This window comes from Babylonia areolata, chromosome 11, assembly GCF_041734735.1.
Source record: "Babylonia areolata isolate BAREFJ2019XMU chromosome 11, ASM4173473v1, whole genome shotgun sequence".
Lineage (NCBI taxonomy): Eukaryota > Metazoa > Mollusca > Gastropoda > Neogastropoda > Buccinidae > Babylonia > Babylonia areolata.
In genome coordinates this window covers 35,769,531-35,780,758 of record NC_134886.1, presented here as the reverse complement: position 1 = coordinate 35,780,758, position 11,228 = coordinate 35,769,531, and the positions used below count along the sequence as shown (strand labels likewise).

Genomic DNA, 11,228 nt, shown 5'->3' with positions numbered 1-11,228 from the left:
AATTAAAATTGAGTGTAAGCAGTGAATGATATTTTCTTTAGGTTTTGCCTTTGCTATGGACCATCGCTGTGTTCTTGACAGTTGGTTTTTTTTTTTAATGATTTATTTGAAAGTTGATGGCAGTGTCTTTGATGGGCCTTTCACAGTGTGTGGCAGTGAGAGAGAAGGAGGTGTGGGGGCGGAGGGGGGATTATTGAAGTGAGACATCTGCTTACATAATCCATGAACCAGGTGTTGTTTTTGTGTGCCCACAGATTCGACCTGTTCAGGTGAAGGCAGTGAAAGATGCACCCGCCCCATCTGCGATCGGCAAAGATCAGCTTCTTTACAACAGCTATGACATCATCATTGTTCTGGATAAAAGGTAACTGGCCTGTGTACTCTATCTGGTGTGTGTGTGTGTGTGTGTGTGTGTGTGTGTTGAATGATGTGTCATTTCTGTGCCGTTGAATGTTGTTTTTGATCAGTGTGTGATAAACTGAAACCATAGTGTCCCTAACTCTGCGTGTGTATGTTTGACCTTACATGATACGACAGTTTGTTACCATACTTGGTGTTATTTTGTGGACAGGTGTGTTAACATTGTGACAAGTGAATGGTGTGTTACATAGATATGTGAATAGTGTGCTGTATATGTGAATAGTTTGCTAGCTTACTCATGTGACATCTGCACAGTGAGTTGACCCCAGTGTATTGACATGTATGACATATATATCATGTGTAACATGTGAATAATGTGTTACATATATATGATATGTGAATGGTGTGTCGACATGAATGATGTGTGAATGATGTGTTGACATGTATGACACATGAATGGTTTGTTACTTATGTGACTTGTGAATGGTGTGTTACTCATTTGGCATGTGAATGGTGTGTTTCTTTGTGACATGTGAATGGTGTGTTGACATGTGAAGTGTGTTACTTTGTGACATGTGAATGGTAGTGTTGATATGTATGACATGTGAATGGTGTGTTGCACATGTGACATGTGAATGGTGTGTTGATATGTATGTATGACATGTGAATGGTGTATGAATGGTGCGTTGATATGTTTGACATGTGAATGGCGTGTTACACATGTGACATGTGAATGGTGTGTTGATATGTATGACATGTGAATGGTGTGTTGACATTTGACATGTGGATGGTGTGTTGACTTTTATGACATGACACATGTCATGTGTATTGACATGTGAATGGTATGTTGACATATACGACATGTGAATGGTGTGTTGACATGTGTGAATGGTGTGTTGACATGTGTGAAAGGTGTGTTGACATGTATGACTTGTGCATAGCTTGTTACACATGTGACGTGTGCATGGTGTGTTACTCATGTGACATGTGGACGGTGTGTTGACATTTCTGACATGTGCATAGCTTGTTACACATGTTACATGTGGATGATGTGCTGACAGCCCCAGCGATGCCCCCAGTGCGGGTCTCTGGAGAGGCTGTGTTTCGGGTGGACAGAGTGGCTTCTTCAACCCTGTCCACTGCATGCCCTACGTGGAGCCCAAGACTTCCCCCATCTCTCTGCCCAAGACCTCATTGAGTCGTAAAGGTGAGCAGTCTGCTCAGTGACCTTATTTGAGTTGTTATGTGACCTCACTGAGTCATGCAGGTGAGTGCTGACCCCTGACCTGACCTGATGAGTCATCAAGTAAGTGGGGACCTCCCAGTGTTACAGTATTGGTAATGATGTCTGTGTCTTGGTAACAGTGTTACAGTATTGGTAATGATGTCTGTGTCTTGGTAACAGTGTTGCAGTATTGGTAATGATGTCTGTGTCTTGGTAACAGTGTTGCAGTATTGGTAATGATGTCTGTGTCTTGGTAACAGTGTTACAGTATTGGTAATGATGTCTGTGTCTTGGTAACAGTGTTGCAGTTTTGGTTATGATATCTGTGTCTTGGTAACTGTGTTGCATTGGTAGTGTGTGTCTTAGTAACTGTTAAAGTATTGGGTTTTGCTGACTGTGTTATAATGTGGGTTTTGTGTCTTGTTGACAGTGGTAGAGTATTAGTAATGGTATTTATGTCTTGGTAACTGTAACAATATTTGTAATGGTGTTTGTGCTGTGGTAACTGTAAGCGTTAGAGTATAGGTAATGACGTCTGCCTTGGTAACTTAACAGAAATGGCATTAATGTTTCTGTCATTGTAACTAATACATTTCTGGTGTTGTTATTTGTGTCTTGATAACAACGTTGTAGCTTTAGAAATACTTTCAGAATCTGGGAGGAGCTCCAAGCGTGGCAAGCTGCGGGCAGACATGATTGGCGCTCCACAGAACGACCTGCGACACACAGGTCACATTGGTTACGACGGTGCTGTTTTTGGGGATGTCTCCTTCATCGGTGACAACTATGACAAACTGCCACTTAAAGTGGGCGCCTCAGGTAATGGTGAGTGTGTTGTTCTGTGCTGATATTCATGTAATTTTTGGGGTAGCGGCATTAAACTGATACTACAAAAATGGTACTTCAAGCAGTGCTGTGTGTTTTGTGTTTACCCAGTGCTTACCCCAGACAAACCTGACAGGACTGCAGTGGTGATACCAATCCAAGGGAAATAATTTAGCATAATGACCACATGTATTGCACTTGAAAAATAACAAGATATCAGTTTGTCGCTCACTTGTATTACAAAATATTGGAAAATATATAAGAAGCACCCGTCTTTGAATTTTCACCAAAGTCGAGGTATTTTTGAAATTGAAAATATCTTGGGGCAAGAAAGTTTCTATTTATTTATTAAATTAGGGAAGTTGATGATAGTTCAAATTTGGCCATCAGTCAGTGTTGACAACTAAATCTAGGTCACTGTCTGACCTGTCTTTCCTTGTGATTTTCTTGAGTGCATACCACCCAAACTTAATTTGTTCTTCATAATTGTTGCCCATAATAGAAAACCAAAATCTCTCAAGTTGTCATCTGCCATTTGGAACCCAAGAAAAAAAAGATTGCTGAAGTTAAAAAAAAAAAAAAAAAGTAGCTGGAAGGAAAGTCCAAACTTGGGCCATAAGATGAAAGTATCATGTATGGTTCCGTAAAAATTACATTTTGGGACAGACAAGTGAAAGTAGTCAGAACTGACACAGTATCACAGTGTGTCTAGGTGTTGTTCTGGTATTCAGGAAAGGGTTTCCAGAAGATTGGTCTTGGTTGATTGGGCAAGCATTGGGTTAATGTCTTTATTGTTAGCTGCTGTGACAGACTGACTTTACAAAGATTATACTTCAGGTGATGCTGTGTTTGGTTTCTTACAGCTATCAGACACTTCATGGAAAAAAGCAAAATGGCCCTCAGTATTCCAATACTCTTGTCTCACAGAATTGGCACTAACTCTCATCACATTTCAGTTTGGATATGAACAATGGTGTGGCAGTTGCATACAAAATTGACACTTATAATTACTTGTTTTGTTGGCTTGCTTTTGGGTCCAGTTACACTTTCCAGCTTTGTGAGAAAAAAAGAAATTAGTGATCCGAATACTGATGTACTGTGTTTCAGGAAAAGTGGATGTCAGTCGAGGATCTTCACTTTCGTCCATTCCCCGGACAACTGACAGTCCTGATCGAAATGGCTTTGTGAAAACCAGCACTTCTGATGATTCTCTCGACAGACGCAACACTTATGGACATAGTTGGTGAGTCTTTTGGCTGTAACCTTTCATATACTCTTTGCTCATTTAGCCTTTTCTGTTTGTATAGATCTTTTTCCTTCATGATGGCAAAGATGGGAGCTTTAAGTTATATTTTTGAGCGAGCTATATGGCAGGAGAGAATCGTTCTGTATCAATATTCAAGCCGTATAAGATGAATTATGAAGTGTGAGTCTCCAGCACATGACTGTCAAAATCTTTTGGGTGACTTTCATATTGGCATGATTGTTCAGTATCTTTAGGGTGACATTCTTTACTTTGGTCTGACAGAGAGAACACATGTTGTGAGGTCAGCTGGTCTCAAGAAAAGTGTGTTTGCAGGATCAGTCAGGAATCTCTGGCCAGCACCCAGGCTGATGATCAGAATGACGGGTTTGACGTGGAGGACAACTCCATCTTTGCTGACTTCAAAATGCCAGACCTGGGTGTGAGTGGCTGTTTCTATTCAGTAGTTTTGTCTTTGTTCTTGTATGTCTGTCTGTGTGCGCCTCTCTGTCTGTATGTCTGCTGGGCTGAAGTCATTGAAGTGGATGAGGAGAAATACGTAAAAACATGCTTAAAACCAAAGGTCAAGTTCAGGTGGTTGATCATTTCCCTTTGGCCTTCAATGAAGGTCAGGGTAGAAGTGATTGATTATGTTTTATTTGAGATGGCCTTTGTGGTTTATTGGGGTTTTGTGAAGTAAAACTGTGACTTTTGTAAGACATGTTATGATTTGATTTGTTTTCTTCTTTTTTCTTTATCTCTTTCTCTCTCTCTCTCTCTCTCTCTCTCTCTCTTTCTCTCTCTCTCTATATATAAATGAGAGAGAGAGAGAGATGTGTCTGTGTGTGTTTGGCCATTTGTCATCATCACATTAGGAATGTAGTATATTTGATTTAGTCTCTGTGTGTGTGTGTGTGCAGAGTTCATTTGACTTTGGACCGTCGTTCATGGACGAGGTGCTGAAAGCTTTGGACGAGAAGGAGAAACAGGCCGAAGCGGCCAGCTCCCCAGCCTTCAATGGTTGTGACTTTGGCGACGACATTGACCCGAACCGCGTCGACCTCGACGACAAGACGCCCCTGGCGGAGGAGAAAACGCCCGTGTTTGAAGAGAAGGGGTTTCCGGGTTCCGCACAGGCCTCGGCTCCTTTCAAACGAGGCTCACCCCCACCCCTCCCTTCCCAGCCTCCTCGCCTGGTAAGTCACTGGACTGCCTCACATGTTTGGAGGCTGGTGTTTCCAGGGGCTGGTTAGTGTTGCTGCTTGCTCATTACGAGATGACTTTGCTTCCCTTGCTGTCTCTTTCTGTCTGTGTGTCTTGAGTTATGAGAGTTTTTATTTGCTACTCAAGATGAATTGCTTCATTTGAGAGTGCTGCTCAAGATGAATTGCTTCATTTGCTCTCTCTCTCCCAGAGTTACGAGAATTTTTATTTGCTACTCAAGATGAATTGCTTCATTTGAGAGTGCTTCTCAAGATGAATTGCTTCATTTGAGAGTGCTACTCAAGATGAGTTGCTTCATTTGAGAGTGCTACTCAAGATGAGTTGCTTCATTTGCTCTCACTCTCTCTGAGTTATGAGAGTTTTTATTTGCTACTCTGGATGACTTGCTTCCTTTGCTCTTTTTTTCTCTCTCTTTGAGAGTTTTGAGACTGTGTTGCCTTTTCCTCTGCTTTGTTTGTGTGTCTCTTGTTTATCATTATTATCAAGTGGATGAGTGATCCCTGTTTTCATTGCACAGTTGGTAGAGATTAGTGGGTTTTTTCTGCGTCTGCTTGCTCTCCTGTCATGATTGTTGCTGAGTGGTTGAGTGATGTGCATCTTTTCATTATGCGACTCAGACATTTTTGGTGTGGTTGAGTTGGGGGTAGGGGGATGGGGATGACTGTGACTGTTGGACTGCCAGGTGAAGGATCAGTGTCAGTAGATATCCCAGTACCATTTCCTGTGTATAGTGCCCCTGTCAGTCAGTACAACTTCAGTTAATCTGTACTGAATGGTATCCCTATACCGTGCCATGTCTGGTGTGGCACCCTGACTGGGTTGTCTCGTCTTTTATGGTGCCCCTGCACTGTATCCTGTCTGATGTGTACCCCTCTGCACTGTCTGGCGTGTACCGCTGTGTGTCCATTACAGTACCCCTGTGCTGTGCCCTGACTGGTTTAAACCCCTCTGTTTATCTTTTATGGTACTCCTGTACTGTATCCTGTCTGGTATATACCCCCCTGATCTGTCTGGTATGTAACCCTGCATGTCTGTTATGGTACCCCTGTACTTTGTCCTGTGTGATTGGTACCCCTGTAATGTCTGGTATGGTGCACCTGTACCATGTCTGGTATGTACCCCTGTACTGTCTGGTATGTACCCTAGTACTCTTATGGTACCCCTGTGCTATGTTATGGTACACCTGTTTTGATCCCAGTCAAGTATGTACCTATGCAGTCTTTTATAGTACCCTTGTACTGTCATGGTACTCCTGTACTGTTACTTGTCTTATGGTACTCCTGTGCTGTGTCCAGTTTGGAATGTATCCCTTACATTGGTCTTGTGGTGCACCTGCACTGTGCTGTGTAGTACTTGTGAAGTGTGCCCTGTCTGGTATGGTACCCCTGTACTGTGCCTTGTATGTACCCCTGTACTGTGTTAAGGTACACCTGCGTTGTGCCCTGTCTGTCATGGTACCCCTGTATTGTGACTTGTATGGTATGTGCCCCTCTACTGTCTGTTATGGTACACCTGTACTGTGTCTTGTCTGCTTTGTACTGTGTCTTGTCTGCTTTGTACTGCTGTTAAGGTGTATAGTGCCCTGTCTGGTATGTACCCAGTACATCTGTCTTGTGGTGCGTCCACACTATTTTGATGTGGTACCCTTGTACTGTGCCCTGTCTGGAATGTACTCTCTATCCTGTCTTTTATGGTACCACTGTACTGTGCACTGTCTTATATTGTACCCATGTGCTGTCGGTTTAGTTTTTTTGGTACACATGCACTGTTCCCTGTCAAGTGTGGTACCCCTGTAGTATGCCGTCACGTAGAATTGATACAGCTGCATTCTCATGTTAAGTGTTGCTTTGAATGACACTGTTCCCAGTCAAGTGTGGTACCCTGGACGGTTCCCTGTCTGTTGTGGCACTCCTTTGCTGTGCCCAGTCTGGAATGTACCCCAGAACTGGGCCTTGTATGTACCCCAGTTCTATTGTGGTACACCTGCACTGTGCCCTGTCTGTCATGGTACCCCTGTATTGTGACTTTTCTGGCATGTACCCCTGTACTGTGTCTGTTGTGGAACACCTGTACATTGCCTTGTCAGGTTTGTACCACTGTAATGATGTATACCACTGTACTGTGCACTGTCTACCCATGTGCTGTCTGTGTTTATATATTTATACTGTTTCCTGTCTGGTGTGTTAACCCCAGTAGTATTCCCTGTGACTTAGAAATGATACTGCTGCATTCTGATGTTTAGTGTGGCTTAAAATGACGCATCTGCATTCTTGTGTTATGTACATCATTCATATACATGTGGCTTACATCTCTGTGGTGTGTCTCAGAGCATCAGATATGGCTTACATCACTGTGGTATGGCCTAGATCTCTGCACTATGGCTTACTTCACTGTGGTATGTCTCAGAGCATCAGATATGGCTTACATCACTGTGGTATGGCCTAGATCTCTGCACTATGGCTTACTTCACTGTGGTATGTCTCAGAGCATCAGATATGACTTACATCACTGTGGTATGGCCTAGATCTCTGCACTATGGCTTACTTCACTGTGGTATGTTTTAAAGCATCAGATATGGCTTACAACATTCTTGCATGACTTACAGCATCAGACGTGGGTTTCATCACAGTAGTGTGACTTACTGCATCAGATACAGCTTACATCATCACTGTGGTTTGATTTACAGCATCACATGTGACTCATATCAGCATGGTATGTCTGACAGCATACAATAATTTCGGCTTAAATCACTTTCGTATGGCTTGCAGCACAGTAGTGTGGCTTCCAGCATCAGATACAGCTTACATCTTTGCAGTATGTTCTGCAACATCAGTTATGGCTTTGATCACTGTGGTAAGACTTAGAAAGCATCAGATATGAATCTAGTATGGTTCACATGACTGTAGTTTGGTTTACAGCATCAGATACGGCTTACATCAATGCAGTATGTTTCACAGCATCAGTTATGGCTTTCATCACTATGGTAAGTCGTACAAAGCATCAGATACGGCTTGTGTCACCATCATATTGCTTACAGCGTCTCATGCAGCTTGCATCACTGTAGAATGGTTGACAGCATCAGATATGGCTGTCTTCACTCTAGCTTGGCATTGAGCATCACTCGGGATGGTACACATGCGATCTGGAATGGCTTGCATCATGAGGGATAATGCTCTTGCACTCTGATATGGCTTTCATTTGAAATTTGAGCAACACCCCTAAAGACACATCTGCAAGTGGATGGCGCTTGGCTGTTTGGCCTTTTCTTCCCTTTTGAGTCCACAGCTCACTCGGTTCTTGGCAGGAATCAGTCAAGGGCCAAAAGCTCTCATTGTGATACTTGCCTCCGATGGTGGTATGGTGTTTAAGCACGTCCTTCCTGTCCTAAGTCCATTATGCTGACCACTTGCTTTAGCAGTCGATGGAATTGTGCATCTTAGTAACTGAGGAATACTATCATTTACGGTGCTATGAACTGGGGAATACTGTATTTGTGCTGTGAAATGGAATGGTATAACTTCTTTGGTGGCACAAACTCAGGAATACCATAATGTTCTTTTGTATATAGTGAACCCTGGATTATTATAACTTCTTGGATACCATGAACTCCAGAATAGTACAACTTCTTTTAACATCACAAACTCAAGAGTAATGTAACCTTTTAGATATTCTGGAATATTAGCAAGAACTTCATAGGCTCCGTTATCTCAGGAGTAGTAAGATAGGTGAGTTGTTCCCTGATTCTGCCATTACAAAAAGAAGAAAAAAATGATACACCATAGGAACAACAAAAATGTCACTTGACTCTGCCAGATACAAAGGGAACAAAAAAGAAAACACAGTTAATTTTATGCTGCCTTGAATAATTGCATGTGCATGTTTAAGACAAGGTTGTAGCCATTACCTTCCTTGAGCATTACAGCTCAGTCAGTGTGGAGTGATAGCCTAGAGGTAACTCGTCCGCTTAGGAAGTGAGAGAATCTGAACGTGCTGGTTCCAATCACAGCTCAGCTGCCAATATTTTCTCCCCCTCCACTAGATCTTGAGTGGTGGTCTGGACTTTAGTCATTCAGATGAGATGATAAAGTGAGGTCCCATGTGCAGCATGCACTTAGCGCACGTAAAAGAACCCACAGCAACAAAAGGGTTGTTCCTGGCAAAATTCTGTAGAAAAATCCACTTCGACAGAAAAAACAAATAAAGCTGCATGCAGGAAAAAATAACAAAAAAATGGGTGGCACTGTAGTGTAGCGATGCTCTCTCCCTGGGGAGAGCAGCCCAAATTTCACACTCAAAAATCTGTTGTGATAAAAAGAAATACAAATAAGCTTCTCTCTCTCTCTCTCTCTCTCTCTCTTGCGTATGTATGGTGTCTTCAGAGGGATGTGTTGTCTTGGATACTGGTGTCTACTTGTTGAAATGATTCTTTTATGGTTGTCACCATGTCTTCTCATGTAATTGATGTGTCTTGATTCTTTGCAACTTAAAAAAGAAGATAATTTATGTGGATGGCTGTTGCTTGTAATATCTTACTACGATACACCATTGATTAATATTGATGTGCTGCCTTATGTATAATGTGTTCAGGTTGATGACACAAGGATTTACACAGTCAGTGTTTAAATGTTTTTATTCTTATGTGTTTAGAATGATATGGGGTGATGGAAGGTTGGTCTGAATGAATGTATGACAGTTGAATATTCCTTTTTTATTAATTGGACTTAGTCTATTTTCCTTATTAATTTAGACATGCATTCATGCAGGCACATTCTCACACCCACTTTCACTCTCTATGTCTTTGTCACTCAGTATCTGTCTTTGTTGCTCTACCTCTGTCCATCTGTCACTCTCTGTCTCTCTCTCCTGCACGTACACCCAGAGCATCATACATTCACAGTTAACATCCATGCTGAATCACTTGTGCCCACAGTCAGCCTTGTGAAGAGAGCTATCAACACACCGCCTGCACACGTTTGCACACACATTAACTGTTCTGCTGGATCCCCATTCAGCCTTGTGATGAGAGCTTTTGCCTTCCCCAGTAACCTGACAGTGTGCTGTGCTAACATTGCAGGACACGCCACGAGAAAAGAAACAGGCCAAAGTGAAACCCATGTCCGCCTCAGAAGAGAAGATGATGGAAGACGCCATCACCCTGGCCAACGAAGTGACCGCCACACGGGCTCAGCGTCACAGCCAGTCTCAGAGCCCGCCCCAGAGTCCCACCTTCTTGGAGAAAGCTGCCCCAGACTTCCCAGAGTCGGTTGTGGAGCCCTCCCCCAGCCTCATCTGTAAGCTGAAAAACTCTATACGCCGTAGCCCCAAATCAGAGCGCAAACGGACTTTTTCTGATGACCGCCCTCCCAAAGGGGATGTGGAAGAGGACATTCCCCTAGGTGCACAGGAAGCGTACAACGCTCTGGTGGTGCGAGGCACAGACAAACCAGACCAAGTTGGGGAGGAGAGACTGTCAGTCTCCAGTGATGCTGTCTTCGCAGCAGATGCCGTGGACAGCCACCCACCCGAACCCAGGGTTCCCACCGTTGGAGCTCCCCAAGCACATGTTCCTTCCTCCAAGGGATCCGGAATGCCCCAGCCACCTCCCAGACCAATGCCCAAACCCAGGCTGGACCCCAAAAAGTCTGAACTGCCCGTCCCCAAACCTCGACCAGAAATCATCCAGCGTGTGGAACCCATACGAAGGCCTCCAGATTCCCCAGAGGTCCCTCTGAAAGAGAAGGATTCTCAGATCCCTGTTACGTCATCACGCAAAGAGAGTTGGTCAGAGAGCAAGGAGCGAGAAAGAGAGCAGCTGAAGAAGACCATAGAGATTGTGCGCATGGAATCCCCGGCCAGGGAGGAGGTGCCCAGTGCTGCACCTGACCTGGACACCAAGGAGTCCACTCCGGAGCCAGACTCTGATTCCACACGGCCATCATCTGCCTCAGAGGCTGGGGACTCCACCAAGGTGATGTCACTATTTGAGGAGGACTTCAGTGAGCCATCCCCCCGTGAAATCATGTCGAAACTGGCCAGGGAGAGCCGCATGCGCCGCAATATGGACCACCAGAGGGTGCTGTCGGGGGAAAACCAAGACACGCAAGCATCATCAATGGCGCGGGCACGTCGCGAGCCATCAGGCATCCCGCCTAAGGCGTCCTCCACCCCTGCAGAGGAAGGTGACAGAGACGAGGAGGAAGTGGACACCAACCCACTACGCATGCTTCGAGGGGGCGCCATTCCCATTCGCACCAGCAGAGGGGCAGGTAACTCTTCCAGCAAGAGCTCGGGGTCTGCTTTGCATTATCATAAGTTTGGTTTCCAGAGTGGTGGGGGCAGGGAGGGGGGTGA

General features: G+C 44.1%; 1 protein-coding gene across 10 annotated transcripts in view; it reads left to right on the top strand.

The window, feature by feature from the left end:
- LOC143287697 (uncharacterized) overlaps positions 1 to 11,228 on the top strand; it is a 68,265-nt gene that overhangs the window by 38,954 nt on the left and 18,083 nt on the right. For 9 of the 10 annotated variants that reach the window (XM_076595904.1, XM_076595911.1, XM_076595906.1 and 6 more), the window contains 7 exons: positions 255 to 364; positions 1,422 to 1,567; positions 2,237 to 2,410; positions 3,518 to 3,653; positions 3,990 to 4,095; positions 4,574 to 4,849; positions 9,952 to 11,143. In XM_076595904.1, the coding sequence (XP_076452019.1) occupies positions 255 to 364; positions 1,422 to 1,567; positions 2,237 to 2,410; positions 3,518 to 3,653; positions 3,990 to 4,095; positions 4,574 to 4,849; positions 9,952 to 11,143 (2,140 nt within the window). The remainder of the gene's footprint in view (positions 1 to 254; positions 365 to 1,421; positions 1,568 to 2,236; positions 2,411 to 3,517; positions 3,654 to 3,989; positions 4,096 to 4,573; positions 4,850 to 9,951; positions 11,144 to 11,228) is intronic. The other variant, XM_076595903.1, reaches the window with a different exon arrangement.